Source organism: Thamnophis elegans, unplaced genomic scaffold (genome assembly GCF_009769535.1).
Source record: "Thamnophis elegans isolate rThaEle1 unplaced genomic scaffold, rThaEle1.pri scaffold_252_arrow_ctg1, whole genome shotgun sequence".
NCBI lineage: Eukaryota > Metazoa > Chordata > Lepidosauria > Squamata > Colubridae > Thamnophis > Thamnophis elegans.
The window spans coordinates 20910-42361 of NW_022473721.1; the positions used below are offsets into that span (position 1 = coordinate 20910).

Consider the following 21452-nt stretch of genomic DNA (forward strand, 5'->3'; position numbering starts at 1 on the left):
TCCCACAGCCTCCCAAGTTCCGTTTTCCCAAATTCCAACTGGGATTTTGCCGGGGGGGGGGGGGGGATGGTGGGAACGGCAGCCTTACAGAGAGCAGCCATTCCAGGAAGATCATTTGTCAGGGTGAAAATACTCGGTCAGATTTACTGAAATGTTTAGCCCGAAACTGAGCTGAAAAGCCGCAATGGAAAAATAAAAAGCATCTGATGACTCAAACCAGGTAACTGCAAAGACCATTAAAATCTTTTGAGAGTCTAAAGAAGTCGTCACGAGAGTTTTTGGTAAGCTTATTTACTTACTATTGTGTTTATTAAATATATTTGCTTCCTATCTCACTGTGGGGTTACTCTAGGTGGCTTACCATACCAAAAATGAAGAAAGATGAAGTAAAATAATAAGAATAATAGACAATGACAAAGGAACACAATGAGAATAAATGCATCAATAGGTATTTATTAACACATCAAATGGTCCTCTACAAAGACCCAGTCACTGAAGCAGCTTTGGACTCCTGCATTGGCTGATTCTGGGGTACTGACTCAACTCCAGGTGGGTTGGCACTGCTGCATTCACACCATGCCAACCTGGTGGATTGGCACCTTGTGTGAACCCAGCAGCTTTCGCCTAGAGGCAGTCCTCTACTTACAACCACAATTGGGCCCAGAATGCATGTTGCTAAGCGAGAAATTTGTCAAGTGGGCCTTGCCCACATTTCTTGACTGAATCACTCCAGCTGTTAATCAGCCGGTTGTTAAGTGAATCTGGTTTCCCCATTGACATTGCTTGTCGGAACGTTGTAAAAGACGACACTGGGATACTACTGCGACCGTCATAAATGTGAGTCAGTCGTCAAGCATCCAAATATAAATTATGGGACCTGCTGCAACAGTCCTCAAGTATGAAAAATGGTCACGAGTCTTGTTTTTTTCAGCACCGTTGTAACTTTGGTCACTAAACGAACTGTTGTAAGTCGAGGACTAGCTATATTGCGGAAGACTTTTGTCTGGGTCTGCAGGGGACAGCACTCAACCTTCCCTAGGAACCAATACAGTTTCGGTTCCAGGGTGGCTCAGAATGATAGGTCTTGTGATCCTAGGCGCCTGGAGGGGCAACTTTTCCCCGCCCCCCCCCTTCCCTCCCAACGTCAAGGCCGGAGCGGACCTCCCGCACAGGAAGGAACGGCGCTTTTCCGCCCAAGACCTCCCCAACATGGCGATGCTTCCGGCAGTAGACCTCCCCAAGATGTCCGCCGCCACAGAAACCCGCAAGCCGCCATTCACCCTCCCAAGATGTCCGCCAACACAGGAAGCCCGCCTCCCACCTCCTCAAGATGGCTGCCCACCACCCCTCGCCTTACGAGGCCGCTCCACGGGTCGCTACCCTCCCCCATAAAAACAAACCCTCCTCCGCTTCCCCTCCCTCAACAACCTCGCGGCCGCCTCCGCCTCCCTCACCGGGCCCCGACCGATGGAGCGCGGCGCCTTCCCTCCCCCTCCCTTATTCCCTTCATGACCTTCCCATCATGGCGGCGCGGGCCCTCCGCTCACGTCCTGCGTCCTCCCCCCACTCCTCCTCTCCCCCTCCCCCCTCCCCTCCGGCCTGCTGCCGCTCCCGCCACCGCAGGACTCCCTTTCCCGCCCGCGGTTAGGCCCGAGCCTGGCCTCGAGTAGCGCTGGGGTGTTTTATGTGCGCGCGTCTGTCTGTGTGATTTTTCTCCTCAGAGGACGCAACCAGGCAGGCCCGGCCTCGCTGGCTCGCGCGCGCGGCCGACACTCAGTCTCGAGCTAGCCGGCCAGCGGGCGCGCGCCCGCGCTGCCTCCTCCTCCTCCTTCTCCCGCCCGCCCGCCGTGCCGCCCGCTCACTCCTTCGCGGCCGTCATCCTCGTCGCCGCCGCCGCCGCCGCCTCCCTCCCGCCCGTCTTCCTCCTCCGCCCCCGCTGCCTCGTCTTCCTGCCTGGCCGGCTGGCTGGCTGTCGGCGGCGGCGGCGGCTCCACGGCGCAGGCCCGCTGCAGCGCAGCCGCTCTGAGGTGAGTGTCCTACCGCGCAATCTCCCAGCAGCTCCTCACTCGCCGCGCGCCAGACCCGGCGCAGCCGCAGCAAGGCGGGGGCCCCCGCGCCGCCTCGCCCGCCCGCCCCCGCCCGCCTCGCCCGCCGCGCGCGCAACCCCCCCCCCACACCCCCCACCCCGCCCTCCCGCCTCGCCCGCCAGGCCAGGCCGCGCTAGGCCTCAGGCCCGCACTCCATCGCCCATCATCCGAGGCCCGCGGCCCGGTCTAGGCGCGGGGGAGCCTGGCCCGAGTTACCCGCGCCGGGAGACGCCCGGAAAGCCTCGTTTTGTTTCCGTCCGAGTCGACCCATCCGCTGCCCCCCACATGACTTGCCAAAATAATAATAATAATAATAATGCCTTTTTGCCCCCCCCCCCACCATTTCCCCCCCAATGGCGCCGGCTTCCGGGAGCCACAGGTCTCCTCGTCCTATGCCTGGAAGTGGTGGGAGGCTCTGACTGCTGAAAGCTGGCGCCGTTGGAGGGGATTTGCACCCCACCTTTCAGCTGCCTTCAGCCACATTGGATGCTTTTCAATGGGAATTGGGGGTTTCAGAAAAGGGGGTTCCCGGGCGCCCACCCCGTTTCCTGGTTTTCTGCTGGTCTGTTCAAGAGAGCCACAACCTGGAATGGTCTAGGCCCTATGGGTTTCCTGCTTGAGCAGGGGGTTGGACTAGAAGACCTCCAAGGTCCCCTTCCGACTTCTGTTCTCTTCTAAAAAAAATTGCTTAATTCTACTCTAATATTCTGTTCTATTCCTAATTCTATTTTATAGTTTTTTTTCCTATACTTTATTCTTTTTATTTTCTATCCTTTATTCTAATATTCTTTTCTAATAATCCATTAATTCTATTTTGTTCTATTTTTTTATTTTCTACTGTTTATTCATTCTATTCTAATATTCTCTCCTGATTATTTGTTCTGTTCTTAATTTCTATGTTATTCTATTTTTTCTATCCTTTATTCTTTTTATTTTCTATCCTTTATTCTAATATTCTTTTCTAATAATCCATTAATTCTATTTTGTTCTATTTTTTTATTTTCTACTGTTTATTCATTCTATTCTAATATTCTCTCCTGATTATTTGTTCTGTTCTTAATTTCTATGTTATTCTATTTTTTCTATCCTTTATTCTTTTTATTTTCTATCCTTTATTCTAATATTCTTTTCTAATAATCCATTAATTCTATTTTGTTCTATTTTTTATTCTTTATTCATTCTATTCTAATATTCTGATTATTTGTTCTGTTCTTAATTTCTATGTTATTCTATTTTTTCTATACTTTATTCTTTTTATTTTCTATCCTTTATTCTAATATTCTTTTCTAATCATTCTATTTTGTTCTATTTTTTATTTTCTATTCTTTATTCATTCTATTCTAATATTCTCTCCTGATTATTTGTTCTATTCTTAATTTCTATGTTATTCTATTTTTTTCTATCCTTTATTCTTTTTATTTTCTATCCTTTATTCTATCCTAATTTTCTTTTCTAATAATCCATTCTATTTTGTTCTATTTTTTATTTTCTGTTCTTTATTCATTCTATTCTAATATTCTCTTCTGATTGTTGGTTCTGTTCTTAATTTCTATGTTATTCCATTTTTTCTATACTTTATTCTTTTTATTTTCCATACTTTATTCTAATATTCTCTTCTAATGTACTCTCTTCTATTCTTTACTCTATTTTTAAAATTCTATTCTTTATTCTGTTCAAATATTCTCTTCTATTCTTTATTCTATTTTTTTATTTTCTATTATAGCCCACAAAAGCTTTTTTTACGCCTTTCAGGACAGCTAAGCCTTGACTGACATCACAGTTGAGCCCCAAATTTCCCTTGATAAGTCAGACAGCCGTTAAGTGAGTTTTGCCCCATTTTACGACCTTCCTAGCCACACTTATTAAGTGACTCACCGCCGTGGACAAATCAGTAAACCCATTTGGTCCAGCTTCCCCATTGACTTTGCTTGTCAGAAAGTTGCAAAAGGGGATCATGTGACCCCACATGATCATAAATATGGATCCGTTTCCGAGCTCTAAATGTAAATCGCGTGGCCATGTCCATGGCTGTAGTCGTAAGTGTGGAAAAACGGTCATAAGGCACTTTTCCTCAGGGCGGGTGTAACTCATCGCTAAACAGATGGTTAGAAGTGGAGCGTTACCTGTACAAGGTGTGGACGGGAAAAGGAGCTACTGGAATCGGTTTCTCAAATCGATCTCTGGAATCTCTTGAACGAAGATATGGATGGATCTTTGGGGGGGGGAACCCACTTTCTGAGTGGAGGGGGGGAAGGAAGTTAAATCCCACCCAAGGGTGGATCTGTATTTATTTTGGTCGTTCTGGGAGGCCTGTGATGCAGAAAAGACCAAAGGAATCTAAGTAGGATTTGGGGTGTCTTTGACCCCACTTTCCCGATGGGAAAAAAGGTTAAATCCCTTGGAAAAGGCGTTTATTTTGAATTTTATTTGCCTTGTGGAAGAGACCCTTCGGGCAAAAATTCAGGAATTCATCTTTTTTCAGTTCTGCCTGGCTGAAGATTGGTGTGAGGGAGACTATTATTGGAATATATAGATATAGATATATAATATATAGATATATATTTAAAGTCACAACCCCTGGTATGCCCCAATTATGGGAGGAAGCAAATACTACATAATATATAGATATATACATATGGATATATGGAGATAGAGAAAAAAAGATAGATGGATGGATGATAGGTAGGTAGGTAGGTAGGTAGGTAGGTAGGTAGGTAGATAGATAGATAGATAGATAGATAGATAGATAGATAGATAGATAGATAGATAGATAGATAGATGGAAGATAGATGGAAGATAGATGGAAGATATAGATATGGGATAGATAGATAGATAGATAGATAGATAGATAGATAGATAGATAGATAGATAGATAGATAGATGATAGATAGATGATAGATAGATGATAGATAAATAGATGGATGATAGGTAGATGGATGGATGGATGGATGGATGGAAGATATAGATATGGGATAGATAGATAGATAGATAGATAGATAGATAGATAGATAGATAAATAGATAAATAAATAGATGGATGATAGGTAGATAGATGATGGATGGATGGATGGATGGATGGAAGATATAGATAGGGATAGATAGATAGATAGTGTCAACATCACTCCATTACATAATTAGGAAAGAAAGACTTAAGAGACTCCATGGATTGGAAATCCAAAGTACTTTTACTAATTATAAATGGTAAGCAAGCAGTTGCGAAGCAAAGTCTACTTAATTAGGCGCGAAAGCGAATGATATATAGAATAGTCCATTCTCCACCCCTTAGGATCATAGCTCCAGGCCAATCATAAGTCCTTCAAGTGTCAGGTGTGAGATAACTTCAAACAGGCATCACGAAGATGGAATGTCGAGGCCGTTAATCTACGCGGGAAGCTCTCACGCATGCGCCATCCGAGCATCTCGAACATCCTAGAAGATTCCTCCAGCACATCAATTAACCCCTCCCAAATACCAGCCCTCCCTCCCCGTTTCATGGCAGCTGAAGCAACAGCAAGGCAGAAGCTGACAGATAGATAGATAGATGGAAGGTATAGATATGGGATAGATGGATGGATGGGAGGAAGATAGAGATAAGGGATGGATGGATGGATGGAAGATAGAGATAGATAGATAGATAGATAGATAGATAGATAGATAGATAGATAGATAGATAGAAGATATAGATATGGGATAGATAGATAGATGATAGATAAATAGATGGATGATAGGTAGATAGATGATGGATGGATGGATGGATGGATGGAAGATAGATATGGGATAAGATAGATAGATAGATAGATAGATAGATAGATAGATAGATAGATAGATAGATAGATAGATAGATAGATGGATGATAGGTAGATAGATGATGGATGGATGGAAGATATAGAGATAGATAGATAGATGGAAGATAGAGATATGGGATGGATGGATGGATGGAAGGAAGATAGAGATATGGGATGGATGGATGGATGGAAGATAGAGATAGATAGATAGATAGATAGATAGATAGATAGATAGAAGATATAGATATGGGATAGATAGATAGATAGATGATAGATAAATAGATGGATGATAGGTAGGTAGATGATGGATGGATGGATGGATGGAAGATAGATATGGGATAAGATAGATAGATAGATAGATAGATAGATAGATAGATAGATGATAGATAAATAGATGGATGATAGGTAGATAGATGATGGATGGATGGATGGAAGATATAGAGATAGATAGATAGATAGATAGATAGATGGAAGGTATAGATATGGGATGGATGGAAGGAAGATAGAGATATGGGATGGATGGATGGATGGAAGATATGGATAGATGGATGGAAGGTATAGATATGGGATGGATGGATGGATGGAAGATAGAGATATGGGATAGATAGGTAGGTAGGTAGGTAGGTAGATACATAGATAGATACATAGATACATATACAGATAAAGAGAAAGATAGATAGATACAGGAGCGTATCATTCTTTTAAAAAGCAAGAGATGGTGGTTGTTTTTTTTAAGCCCATTTCATTCCTGGGACTTAATTTGTTCTCCAGCTTTCCTTGACATTTCATCAGCTGTGAAGAGGAGTTGGAAGACTTTGTTCCCGGGAAGGCGGATTAGTATACAATTTATCCGATATCAAGGGGGGCATCCATTTATTTCTCCATCCCGGAAGGATTCCAAATTGCTATTCTAGTCTTCTTGCTTGCTGGTTACAAAATTAACCAGGCTGGCACCATTGTGAGGAGTGGGGGGGGGGGGCGCCAAGGGTGGTTATCGGATGGCTCTTCCCAAATTGTGAGGCCCTTGGTGGGTTGTTCGCTTGCAGGCGTTTTATTACCCAGCTGGGGAACATCATCAGTGCTAGCAGGAGCTTATATATAAAATCACTCCTTTTTACAACTGATAACGTTACTTAGTTGGGTCGTGAAATGCCTGCAGGAAAATAATCCAGTACAGGGAGCACCAAGGACCCCACAGTCATTGTCGTCATTCTCCTCTCCGCAAGTCCCACTCCTCCTAGCACTGATGATGTTCTCTAGTTGGGTCATGAGACACCTGCAAAAAAACCCCACAAAGTTCATAGGACACCAAAGACCACACAGTCATCCTCTTCCTCCGCCTCACCTCTTCCTTCTCCCTTCCACAAACCCCACTCCCTGTAGCACTGATGATGTTCCCTAGCTGGGTTATCCCCTAGGCTCGAGAGCACCAAGGACCCCACAGTCCCTCTTCCTCCCCCTCCACTCTACACCACTTTCTAAGCCTCACTCCCTGCAACACTGTCGACGTTACCTAGCTGGGTTACGAAACGTCAGCAAGAAAACCCCTAGGCTCAAGAGAGCACCAAGGACCCCCTCCTCCTCCCTTTCCCTTCTACGCCACTTTCTAAGCCTCACTCCCTGCAACACTGTCGACGTTACCTAGCTGGGTTACGAAACGTCAGCAAGAAAACCCCTAGGCTCAAGAGAGCACCAAGGACCCCCTCCTCCTCCCTTTCCCTTCTACGCCACTTTCTAAGCCTCACTCCCTGCAACACTGTCGACGTTACCTAGCTGGGTTGTGAAACATCTGCAAGAAAACCGCCAGGCTCAGAATGCTCCAAGTCCCTCCCGCTCCCTTTTCCCCCTCCACAAACTGATAGTGCTAGCTAGTTGGGTCATGAAACGTCTGCGAAAAGCCATCAAGTTTAGAGACCACCAAGGACCTCACTCTTCTGTCCTGAGCCACTAATATTCTCTTCTCCACAAATCAGCGCTTTAGTGCACTTTATTGGGAAACTAATTCTCCTTACCCCCCCCCCCCCCACATCCCACCATCGATTGCACCCGCCTCCCGGCCCAGTTCATGGGGAAGGGTCCCGTTGTGACGCCGGGCCTTTAGAACAGGCTATGCCATCTTTCTCTCAGGATCTTGCCAGAGGGATTTGGCGTCAATCATATTTCCTCTCCTCTTTGCCTCAACACTCAAACCTCATGACTTGAGCCAGGAAGCGTGTGAAAATCACCCTCTGCCTCCCGCAGACAGATCCCAGAGGATCCCAGCCCGTAGAATTTAGTAGGAAAAAAAAAATTCAAACTCAGAAACTCTCTTTCCCGCCCCCCCCCCCCACATTAAACATTTTTATTGAGTTATAAAGTAATATAAAATACAGCTCGGAAGCTCTCGAGAGCAATTAAAACCCCAAATTCCTTGTGGCTCCCCATACGGGAGATTTGGAAACACGGTGGGATTGATCCCACTTTATAATAATCCATCCCAGCCAGCCTTGAATCAGCCGCAGCTGATAGCCTTTGAATATTTGAGAAAAGGAGATATCAGTAAGAGATTTGATTTTGGGGGGGGGGGGGTGTAAGAACTGCTCCAGTGGATCTGAGAAGGTGGGGAGGGGGGGAAGCCCATTTATCGTAATAGGCTTAGAAGAATGAAGGCTGCAGCTGTTCTCCAAATGCGGGGATTGCAGCTGGCCTCTTGCGTGGCTGGTTTTTCGGGGATTATATTGGGACAGGAGGCAAATCGGGTAGGCACCACGTGTATAAGGCTTTGATTTTTTTTAAAAATGTCCATTTTGTCCGGCAGGGTGGTATAAACATCGGCCATCTGCTCACCCAGGAGACCGCTGACCCCTTATTTTGGCAAATATAGAAAGGATCATCCTCTTTTAACGACCATATAATTCAGGGGTATCAAACTTGCGGCCCGTGGGCCCGACGTGTCACATGCTGCCCCCCCCCCGACACCCGGTTTAGTGAAGGGGGAGGAAGTTCCGAAACGTCATGTGAAACCACAATGACGATGCGATTGTGACATCACTGCTGTAATCTCTTGCGGGGTGGACTCTGGGCAATGGAATGGGGCAGTGTGTTTTACTGGCCCGATGCCTTTCCTGTCACCAGTGCGGAGTTTTTGTTCAGCAGATATATTCTCCCTTGTGCCCGGAAAGAGAGAAATATCTGCCTCTACCTAGGATCGAACTCACAGCCTCCCGATTGTGAGGGGAGAGCTCCAGCTCTAGGCCACGGCACCACTCAAAATATAGAAAGGAAGATCTCATCCGAATTTGGATTTCTGTGCAGGCGATTCGGAGGGTGAAAGTCCCTCTCCCTAGCGATGCAAACTTAAAATGTGTTGGTTTGGTTTGGTTTCTCAGACTCCTGCTCCAGGTGTAAACAGTTCTCCGATCCCGTCACAAAATACAATACAGGTAGTCCTTGACTTACAACAACTCGCTTAATGACCGTTCAAAGTTAACAGCACTGAAAAAAGTGACTCATGACCGCTTTTCACGCACAGTATGGTCATAAGGGTGAAAAACGGTCATAAGTCAGTTCTTAGAGTGCCGTCGTGACTTTGGTCACTAAGTGAAGCGCTGTAAGTTGAGGACTCCCTGCATTAGGTACGTTCGTTGCCTTGAAGTTACCTATAAAGCAGGATTAAAAAAAAATCTAAGAAATAAAATAACAAACATCCGTTGTAACTTTGTATGGTCACTAAACAAACCGTTGTAAGTCGAGGAATGCCTGCATAGCAAGAACTGGTCCTTAGCCTCGTGCATTAAAGTCCAATCAACATCTAAAATAGTTATTTCCCCTTTTTATTGCACTTTCCCTTCCGAAAAGTTCAAAGCAGAGTTCGTGTAACCGTTGGGACCTGGCCGTTGGGACCTGTGAAAAATGGCCATAAGTCACTTTTTTCCAGAACCGTCGTAACTCTGAACGGTCACTAAATGAACTGTTGTAAGTCAAGGGCTTCTTTATATATAAGGCAACGCAATAGGCCTTGCTTAAGCGTTTAAATTTGAATTGTTATCTTTTTTTTTTTGCAAAACTCCCTCCCGCCTTGGGCAAAACCCAGCCTGCTCCGGGCTGATAAGGACTTCCAAGAAGTTGGGAGAAGCTGTTGCAAAGACCCAGGGGCAGGATTTGAATTCCCCACCCCGCCATAAATGAAGGCTCTGCTTTCGTTCCCACATAAAGGCAGTCCTCGACTTACAACAGCTCACTCGGGGGCCGTTCAAAGTTACGACGGCCCTGAAAAAAGTGAGAGGGTTGTTTTTCACACTTATGACCATTTGCAGACTCCCCGTGGTCACGTGATCCCCTTTTGCGACCTTATGACAAGTAAAATCCATGGGGAAGGCAGATCCACTTAACAGCCGTGTTACTAATTTCACAAATGCATTGTTTCACTTAACAACCGTGGCATGAGAGGTGGTAAAACAGGGGGTGGGTGGGTGGGAGGGAATTCACTCAACAAGTATCTCACTCTAGCGACCGAAATTGTGGGCTCAATTGTGGTTGTAAGTAGAGGACTACCAGTACAGTGGCTAGGATAGCTAATGTTTCATATATAGATAGTCCTTGACTTAGAACCATTTGTTTAGTGACCTTGGAGGTCTTCTAGTCCAACCCCCTGCTCAAGCAGGAGACCCTACACCATTTCTGACAAATGGCTACCCAGTCTGTTCTTGAAAGCCTCCAGTGATGGAAGTTCCCACGACTTCTAGAGGCAAGCTGTTCCACTGTCTTACTTGTCAACGGAAATTTTGGGTTTCATTGTGGCCTAGAGGTAGCGCTCACAATCAAGAGGCTGTGCATTCGATCCTAGGTAGAGGCAGATATTTCTCTCTGGACACAATGAGAATGTATCTGCCGAACAAAACTCCGCATTGGCGACAGGCAACGGCATCCGGCCATGAAAACACTGCTAGCTCCATTCAGTTGCCCAGACTCCACCTTGCAAGGGATTATGGGGTCGTTAAAAGAGGATGCTGATCGTGGCCACAAGTCAAGGACTACCTATATTCTGTGGTTAATCTTTGGTGAGATTCACAGCCTTTGGGGCTGGTGGGTAGCTCAACAGCTCGAGTCCTAACCAAGGACCTAGGAACTGTTAAGGTAACGTCGGAGGATATAAGCTGTTCCAAGTAGGGTGGTTTTTTGTAGAATCAGAATGTTAAAGTCTGATAAATTTAAATTTTCCAAATAGCGAGGTAGCCCTTTGGGTATTGCTCCAAGGGCTCCAATTACAATCGGAACAACACACGATTTCTTTTTCCACAGTCACTCAACTTCAATTTGCAAGTCCCGGTACTTTGTGATTTTTTCTTGCTGTTTATCTTCAATGTAAGGTATTGCAATGTTAATGAACCATACTTTTTTCTTTTCAATTATTGTTATGTCAGGTGTGTTGTGGGCCAAGTGCCTGTCAGTCTGAATTCTGAAGTCCCACAAGATCTTGACTTTCTCATTCTCTAAAACCTTCTCAACCTGATGGTCCCAGTGGTTTTTGCTGTACTCAAATCCAAACTTTTTGGCACAATTTCCAGTGAATGACCTTAGCAACACGGTCATGGCGTTGTAGGTAGTCAGTTTGTGAAATTTTGCTGCACCCACTGATCAAGTGGTCGACTGTCTCGTCTTTCTCATTACAGAGGCGACATTTGCTGTTGGTGGTAACATGTTGAATTTTTGCCTTCATGCAGTTTGTGGCTAAGGCTTGTTCTTGAGCTGCCAAAATAAAGCCTTCTGTTTCTTTTTTCAGTGCTCCTGATCTTAACCAGTTCCAAGTTAGCTTTTGGTCAGCTTTGCCTTCAATACTTTTCAAGTATTGGCTATGCATAGCTTTTATTATTAGTATTAGTATTAGTATTATAAAGCAACAACAGAATTGTATCACAGCAGCCAGTTGTTTCGCCGGATTTGGCATTGGTTACTAGTCGGGCCCCACCCAGGGGCCTAGGACATCCTAACGTATGTTCGTAATATGCGTGAAGATCCAAGCAGTGCGGCTTTTTGCATTTGACTGATGGTGATTTCGTCAATTTTTAACTGTTTTAAATGTAATTCCAGTGCTTTTGGAATAGCACCCAGCGTGCCGATTACCACTGGAATTACCACTGCTGGTTTGTGCCATAGTCGTTGAATTTCAATTTTTAAGTCCTGGTATCTTGCGATTTTTCTTCTCGACCCTGCTATCACCTGGTATTGCGATGTCTATGATTGTAACCTTGTTTTTCTCAACCAGTGTGATGTCTGGTGTATTATGCGCCAGTATTTTGTCCGTTTGTATACGGAAATCCCACAAGTTCTTGGCCATCTGATATTTGGTGACTTTTTCAGGCTGATGTTCCCACCAGTTTGTTGCTGTTTTAATATTATAATTTTTGCACAAATTCCAATGGATCATTTGTGCTACTGAATTGTGCCGCAATTTATAATCAGTCTGCGATTTTTTTTTTTACAGCAGCTGAGGATGTGATCAACAGTTTCATCAGCTTCTTTGCAAAGTCTGCATTTGGCATCATCAGAGGATTTTTCGATTTTGGCCTTAATGGCATTTGTGCGGATAGCTTGTTGTTGTGCAGCCAGGATTAGTGACTCTGTTTCTTTCTTTAATGTACCTGTTGTTAACCATAACCAATTTTTTTCACTGTCCACTTTTATCTTTTATTTTTTCCAGAAATTGGCCATGCAGTGCTTTGTTCTGCCAACTCTCCATTCTTGATTTTATCACATCTTTTCTGTATTCTTGTTTTGTCTGTTGGGCCTTCAGTAGATTTTTGTTCTTTACTTCGATTAATAGATGTTCTTGACTTTCTTTTAAATAATCAGCCAGTGCATGTTTTTCTTCTTCAACTGTTTGCTTCACTTGTAATAATCCTCTGCCGCCTGATTTTCAGGGCAGGTATAGTCTATCAGTATCACCACGTGGATGTAAACTGTAGTGCATTGTCATTGGTTTCCTGGTTTTTCGGTCCAAAATGTCCAAATCAGCTTGTGTCCAGTTAACTATACCAGCTGTGTATCTTATAACTGGTATTGCCCAGGTATTTATGGCCCTGATTCTATTTCCACCGTTCAATTTAGATTTCAAATTTTTCCTAACTCTGTTAGTTGTTGTTGTTGTTGTTGTTGTTATTATTATTATTGTAGTTTACAAGCTCCTCAATTTGGGGCGTTAATAAATCAAAACTTTCCAGATGGCAGACCCCGAGAAAGGGAAGTGGCTTCCAGCATCCTAGTAAATAACATGGTTTAATCAAAGGAACCTCCTGGGCCAAACCTTCAGGATCAAATTACCTGGACAGGTGTTATCAAAGACGGACACGCCCTCCCTCCCCCCAGGTAACCAGGCCCCATGCCCTGGAGGGCTTTATAAGTAGCAACCCGCACCTTGAATTGCACCCGGAAGCAAACTGAGAAACCCAAGGATGTGTAAAATCTATAATACAGGAGGTCCTTGATTTACAACAGTTCATTTAGTGACCATTCAGTGTTACGACAGCACTGAAAAGGGTGACTTATGACTGTCGCACGCCCGTTGCAGCATTCCCACGCTCACGGGGTCCAAATGATTGGCAACTGGCGTGAACTTACGACGGTTGCAAAGTCCCGGGGCTTGCGCGACCCCCTCTGGCGACCCTCCCGACCCGCGAAATCAACGGGGGGGGAAGCCCTGTCGCTAGCTTAGCAAACTGCAGGGGTTCGCTTCGGGCGTGTGGCCAGAAAGGTCGTCAAGTCCGTGCCGTCGTAACTTTGAACGGTCGCGAAATGAGCCGTTGCGCGCCGCGAACCCCCTGGGAGAGAGCTCTGCCGAAGGCCCGGCGCTCCGAAGGGTTTGTGAGGTGGGTCCTGACGGCTTCTCCTCCTCCTCCTCCTCTGCTTTCCTTCCCCGCAGCAGTAACCATTCATGGAGGAACATACGGTCACGCAGACCGAGCACATGGCAACCATAGAGGCCCACGCCGTGGCCCAGCAAGTCCAGCAGGTCCACGTGGCCACGTATACGGAGCACAGCATGCTGAGCGCCGACGAGGATTCCCCCTCTTCGCCCGAGGACACGTCCTACGACGACTCGGACATCCTCAACTCCACGGCCACCGACGAGGTGACCGCCCATCTGGCCGCTGCAGGTAGGTTGACTCCGCTGACTTCTGGCTGCCTTCTTTGAGAAGAAGGCAGGTGGCGGCACACAGGACCCTTCACACAGGTGAAGGCAGGGGAGGGCAGGTGGAGGCACACAGGACCCTTTCCCAGCCCCCTCCTTCAAGAGGGTGTGGCAACAATTTATTTTTTTTGAAGTTTCCTGCTTTTTGACATCTTATTCAGCCAAGACCTGGGAAGGGGTCTGGCAAAGACCCTCAAAATTAAAACATGGAAAACTGACAGTGATTGATCAAGGCCGCCCTTTGGATTTTGTGGTTTTGTTGTTTTATCTATCTATCTATCTATCTATCTTCTATCTATCTATCTATTCTACCTATCTACCTATCATCTATTTACTTATTTATTTATTTATTCATCTATCTATCTTTCTATCTATCTATCTATCTATCTATCTATTCTACCTATCTACCTATCTATTTACTTATTTATTTATTTATTCATCTATCTATCTATCTATCTTCTATCTATCTATCTATCTAATCTACCTATCATCTATTTACTTATTTATTTATTCATCTATCTATCTATCTATCTATTCTACCTATCTACCTATCATCTATTTACTTATTTATTTATTCATCTATCTATCTATCTATCTATCTATCTTATCTTTCATTATCTTTCTATCTTATCTTTCATTGTCTGTCTGTCTGTCATCTATCATTATCTACCTTCTATCTATCTTTCATTAGCTATCATCTATTTATCTATCTCTATTTTCTCTTTCATTATCTATCTGTATCAATCTATCATCTCTTTCATTATCTTCTATTTATCTTCTATCTTTCACTAGCTATCTATATATTTATATTTTCATTATCTATCGACTTTCATCTATCTGTGTATCAATCTATCATCAAAGAGCCGAGGTGGCGCAGTGGTTAAATGCAGCACTGCAGGCTACTTCAACTGACTGCAGTTAGGCTGTTCAAATCTCACCGGCTCAGGGTTGACTCAGCCTTCCATCCTTCCGAGGTGGGTAAAATGAGGACCCGGATTGTTGTTGGGGGCAATATGCTGACTCTGTAATTAGAGAGGGCTGAAAGCCCTATGAAGCGGTATATAAGTCTAACTGCTATTGCTATTCTCTCTGTCTGTCTGTCTATAGATCTATCTATCTATCTATCTATCTATCTATCTATCTATCTATCTATCATCTATCTATCTACCGTATCTTCTATTTCATTATCTATCATCTATGTCTATCATCTATCATTATCTTTCTTCTATTTATGTATCAATTATCATTCATTAGTTATCTATTTATCTTCTCTTTCATTATCATCTATCTATGTGTATCAATCCATCATCTTTCATTATCTTCTACCTATCTTCTATCTATCTATCTATCTATCTATCTATCTATCTATCTATCTATCTATCTATCTATCTGACTATCTATTTATTTATCTTTTTCATTATCTATAATCTATCATGTCGTCTATCATCTATCTATCTATCTATCTATCATCTTTCATTATCTTCTACCAATCTTCTATCTATCTATCTATCTATCTATCTATCTATCTATCTAACTAACTAACTAACTAACTAACTAACTATTTATTTATCTTTTTCATTATCTATAATCTATCATGTCGCCTATCATCTATCTGTATCAATCTATCATTACAGTTGAACGTTCAAGACCCTGCCCCCCACACCCACAAGTCCATCCCATGGTCCAATCTCCCACTGCCACGAAGACAGATTCCTCCCATCCAGATCCGGCCCGGGTGCAGAGACAAAGGATGACCTTGGCTTTCTGAGAAGAATGTTGTTATGGCTACATATCACCCAACTCCATATAATTCCCCCACCCCTCCCATTTTCCCATACTAGAAAGTGTAAGAAGTCCAAAAAGAGAAGATGGCTTGAAGGGAGTGACACAATTTAACCTGGTAACTGTCTGGAAATCGCCTTACTGGAATATTCAGTTTTCTATATTCATTTTGCAAAGGAGCAAGGAAAATTCCCTTTTTGTTTTTATTTTTGGTCTGAGTTTTTCAGGATATTTTGCTGAAAGCAGAAGCATTAACGATGAAGCGTAGCCTGCAGAGGGCAGCAGAACAATAATAATTGGTCTGTCTGGTTTAGTTGTGCGGTTAGGTGGCCTGTTGCCCTTATTTTCCATTTTTTTAAAAAGCCTATGCTCATTTATTCATCCACGGGAAATCCTTGACTTACAACAGTTCGCTTAGAGACCGTTCAAAATTATAACGGCACTGAAAAAAGTGACTTAGGGCCGTTTTTCACACTTACGACCTTCGTAGCAGACCCACGATCGGGATCAAAATTCAAATACTAGGTTCATACTTACGACCGTTGCTGTCCCAAGGTCACTTTGATCCCCTTTTGCAACCTTTTGACAGGCAAAAATTCCATGAGAAAGCCAGGTTCACTTAACAACTGGGCTACTAACTTGAACAACTCCAGCGATTCACTTAACAACTGTAGCCAGAAACATCGTAACGCAGGGCAAAACTCCCTTAAAACCTTTCTTTGCCTCACAGCCTCAACTGAGCCCAGAATTTCTGTTGCTAAATGAGACAGCTGCTCAGTGAATTTGGAACTATTTTACAACATTTCTGGCCACAATTGTTAAGTGAATCGTTGCATTTATTAAGCTAGTCACATGGTTGTTAAGTGAATCTGGCTTCCCCGTTGATTTTGCTCGTCAGAAGGTTGCAAAAGGGGAACACGTGACCCACAGACAGGACACTGCGATCGTCGTAAATATGAGTCAGTTGCCGAGGGTATGAATTTTGATCACGTGACCGCGGTCGTAAGTGTGCAAAACGATCATCAGTGCTGTTGTAACTTTGAAAGGTCACTAAACAAACCGTTGTAATTCGTGGACTGCCTGTCTTTTGTTCAGAAGACAGCTGCCATAATTCCCAGCCAGCTTGCCCCTTTTCTGAGGAACCATCTCCACTTTACGACTGGGCTGATGGGAGCTGTCACCAACCACATCCGGATAGAGAAGAGATCTCCAATGTCTCTGGCTTTTCTCTCTTGGGTCTTTCAGCTCTCTCTTTTCTTCCCAGGGCCGGTGGGAATGGCCGCCGCCGCCGCCGTGGCCACCGGTAAAAAAAGGAAGCGGCCTCACGTTTTTGAGTCCAACCCATCCATCCGCAAGAGGCAGCAGACGCGGTTGTTACGGTAAGAGCTCTTGCCCCCCCCCCTGTCTCTGGCCAGCGTGTCCCAGGATTCCCAGCTGGGGGGAGGGGAGGGCAGCATGGGGCCTTCCGGTTGAGTACCAAGTGATAGACTTAAAGAGTGGGGGGTGCATCCCCCTTTCCTGCCAGATTCCGATGGTGCTTCCTCTAATGTAGCTTTGCCCAAGGAATAAGGGGTTTGAGCTGTATGGCCTGGAGCAGGGCAGCTGGCCTGTGAGCCCGTCGAGACGCCAGCCCTAGAAGGTAGACCAAACTAAGGAAACGATAGCATGGAGGTCAATAGCTCCTTTATTGGGAGGGGAAGTCTGTAGGAGATTCCCTGTCTTTCGTGCTATCTTATCTATCTGCCCATCCATCCATCCATCCACCCTCCCTCCCTCTCTCTCCCTCCCTCTCTCTCTTATCTGTCTCTCATCTATCCCCCCATCCACATCCAGCCAGTGCATCTAATTGTCTGTCTGTCTATCTATCTATCTATCTATCTATCTATCTATCTATCTATCTATCTATCTACTAATCTATCTATCCCATATCTATATCATCCATCTATCTATCTATCATCTATCTGTCTGTCTGTCTGTCTATCTATCTATCTATCTATCTATCTATCCCATATCTATATCATCCATCTATCTATCTATTTTATTTATCTTCTATTTATCTATCTATCTATCTATCTATCTATCTATCTATCTATCTATCTATCTATCTATCTATCTATCTATCCTAATCTATCACCTACCGCCTTCTGCCAATTACCTCCCTACGGCCTATAAGATCTCATAGGTTAGGCCTCCTCCGCATCCCATCGGCCAGCCAATGCCGGCTGGCAACCACAAGGAGGAGGGCCTTCTCAGTAGCGGCCCCGACCCTTTGGAACGAGCTCCCCGTAGAGATCCGCACCCTCTCCACCGTCCAGGCCTTCCGCATAGCCTTGAAGAACTGGCTCGCCCGTCAGGCCTGGGGATAAGGACCATTGCCCCGCCCGAATGTTGTATGCATGTTGTGTATTATTTTATTATGTGTTGTTGTTTTAGTATTGTATTGTTTTGTATTCCCCTCTCCCTGGTTTCTGTGAGCCGCCCTGAGTCCCCTCAGGGAAAAGGGCGGCCTACAAATAAAATCAATTCTAATTCTAATTTATCATCTATCCACCCAATCTACCTATTTGACTGACTAGCTGTCTGTCTATCTGCCCCCCACTTCTACCCATCCCCTCAGTATATCTATTTGACTGTCTATCAACCATTCTTCATATGTTTTAGATTAGCGGACTGGAGGCTAAAACATATCAAGAACGGTTGCAGGAACTGGGTATGTCTAGTTTAATGAAGAGAAGGACCAGGGGAGACATGACAACAGTGTTCCGATATCTCAGGGGCTGCCACAAAGAAGAGGGAGTCAAGCTATTCTCCAAAGCACCAGAGGGCAGAACAAGAAGCAATGGGTGGAAACTAATCAAGGAGAGAAGCAACTTAGAACTGAGGAGAAATTTCCTGACAGTTAGAACAATTAACGAGTGGAACAGAAGTTGCCTCCAAGTGTTGTGAATGCCCCAACATTGGAAGTCTTTAAGAAGATGTTGGATAGCCATTTGTCTGAAGAGGTGTAGGGTTCCCTGCCTAGGCAGGGGGGTTGGACTAGAAGACCTCCAAGGTCCCTTCCAACTCTGCTATTGTAGTGCATTTATTTTTCTATTTATTTATTATTTATTTATTTGTCTTGTATCCATTTGTCTTCTATCCATCAATCTCTATCCATCATCTCATTCTATCTCTCTGTGTGTCTATATTTGTCCATTTGTGGTCTTTCTTCCTTTCTTTTGTCTTTCTTTATATCTCTGTTGTTATCCGGATATTAAGCCACAGAGCGCTTTGGAGGTGGCAACCCACCAACCTCTTGACCTGCGGAAGGAAACTGACCCACAGGTCCAGTTTTGAAATCAGGGGCGACAGTGGGAAACCTAGAGGTCCTATTAACTCACACTTTCCCACCCCCCCTCCTCCCAACTTCATTCTGGAACCCTGTGGGGCTTCCCAGTAGTCTCCAAGGGTGGCCCCACATAAGGCACATTGCAGCAGCGCAAAGCAGAACTGGCCAAAGCAGCAGTGATTGTCTGGGGCACCTGCACATTTTATCCCTTGTGCGCCCTGATGGTAGCGTTGTCTCCTGCTGGTTTCCAACCCAAGCTTTCTTCTCATGGGAGTGGACAAGGTTTGAGCCAATGCGCAAGTCGCGGAGGCAGGAAGCGCATCTCTTGGAATGTGGCTCTGGGCCCTTCCCAAGACGAGCAAGTTAATGCTAGTTGGGAACAATTTCCTCCTCCTCCTCCTCTTTGCTCCTGGGATTCTCTGATGCAACCTTCAGCTTTGTTTCTCCCGGCCTGCTGTTGCAACCCACGGCCCAATCTTGCTCGGCATTGATGTGGGCAGCCCCACTGGTGCTTCGGCAGAGTTGGTCGCCTTAGTGACGGCTCCATGGTGGGCTCGGGAGGCCGGTCTTAGTCCTCTGGTGGACTAAGATGCCAGAGAGAGCTTCGGTGTGCTGGACTGTGGAAATAATGTAGATGAAAGGAAGAGTGAGGGATCGAGGTGTTTGTTGTTCGTATCTTTGAAACCAAAGGAAGTTGGTTCTGTTTTTTCTTCTTTTTTCCCCTCTTCTTTCTTTCTTGTATTTTTCCTTTCCTGAGTTTTTTCATTTTACAAATCTTTTTTGTTTATCTTTAACTTTCTGTCTGTCTCTGTCTGTCTGTCTGTCTGTCTGTCTGTCTATCTATCTATCTATCTATCCTATCTATCTATCTATCTATCTATCATCTATCTATCTATCCTTCTATCTATCATTCTATCTATTATTATTTCTTGCTATCTATCTACATACCTACCCTACCTACCTACTACCTACCTACCTACCTATCTATCTATCTATCTATCTATCTATCTATCATTTCTATCTATTATTTCTTTCTTGCTATATTTATCTATCTGTCTATCATCTATCTATTATCTATTTCTCTCTTTCTATCTTACTATCTACCTATTTCTATCTATCCTTTCTTGCTATCTATTTATCTTTCTATCTGTCTAACTGTCTATCATCTATCTATTATCTATTTCTCTCTTTCTATCTTACTATCTATCTATTTCTATCTATCCTTTCTTGCTATCTATTTATCTTTCTGTCTAACTGTCTATCATCTATCTATTATCTATTTCTCTCTTTATCTATCTTACTATCTATCTATTTCTATCTATCTATTTCTTTCTTTCTATCTATCTATCTTACTATCATCTATCTATTTCTTTCTTTCTACCATGTTTCCCCCCAAAATATGACTTGTCCTGAACTAAGGCCTTGCCACATTTTTCTGGTGGGCAAAAATATAAATATTTAAATAAGCCCCCTGGACAATCCCCCACCTCCGGCCAGGCCGAGCAACGCTCACCCACCTAGCGGTCTCCTGAAAGCGCAAGCCACGGGTATCCGGGGGGGGGGGGCTGATCACATTGCTTGGCGCCTTCTTGATACCTAGGTGGTGAGCTGCGCTGGGCCCAGCTGAAGCGGGGGGTGGGGTTCCTGGCGGGTGCTCTCTTGAAAGCGGGCTCCCAAAGAGCCGCGCACAGCCTCTGCGGCAAACGGCTGTGTGTGCGGTCGCAGCAGCACAGCACAGCAGCCAGAAGCGACCACGCTCACGAGCAGCCACCCGGCAAACCCCCTTTTCCAGAGGGCACAGCGCCATTCACTGCTAGGGGTATCGCCAAGCCACGTGAGCACCTGTTCCCGCCCGCCCGGCTCCCGCGGCTTGGCGCCTTCGAAATGCCAGTGAAGGCAATCTCGCACGGCTGGAGAGGGAGTTCCGCGAGCGGCTGTTCCGCTCTCACTCACCTACCTCCCAGCCTCAAGATGCCCTGTCCAGCTCCCCCTGCAGAGCCAGGGCACCTCCGCTGCCGCTGCATGGCTTTTTCGGCGGCTTCCAAACCGAGTTTTCCCACAGTGGCCACTCTGGGCATACGCTCTATGGTTGTACGCTCTGGGAGTATGCTGTGCCGGCAGCCGACTCACAACCATAGAGCGTACGCCCAGAGTGGCCACTGCTGGAAGACTCTGCGAGGGGGGAAACACCCTCTCCCGGTCCTCCGGAAGGGCTAAAATTAGCTGGCCGGCGCATCCATGTGTGCCAGAGCTGACGGCTGGCGTGGCAGCATATGTGGTCCGCACGGCACCTGTGGCACGCTT

The 21452-nt window shown here is 45.0% G+C and overlaps 1 protein-coding gene across 1 annotated transcript; it reads left to right on the forward strand.

Annotated features, from left to right (window-relative positions):
* Positions 1-370: 370 nt before the first annotated feature.
* LOC116523396 (nuclear respiratory factor 1-like) lies at positions 371-17199 on the forward strand (the record flags this gene model as incomplete). The annotated part of the gene is made up of 3 exons (XM_032238498.1): positions 371-2027; positions 13769-14003; positions 17085-17199. Coding segments are annotated over exons 2-3 (338 nt in total), but the record flags the coding sequence as incomplete, so codon positions are not given.
* Between the last annotated feature and the right edge of the window lie 4253 nt (positions 17200-21452).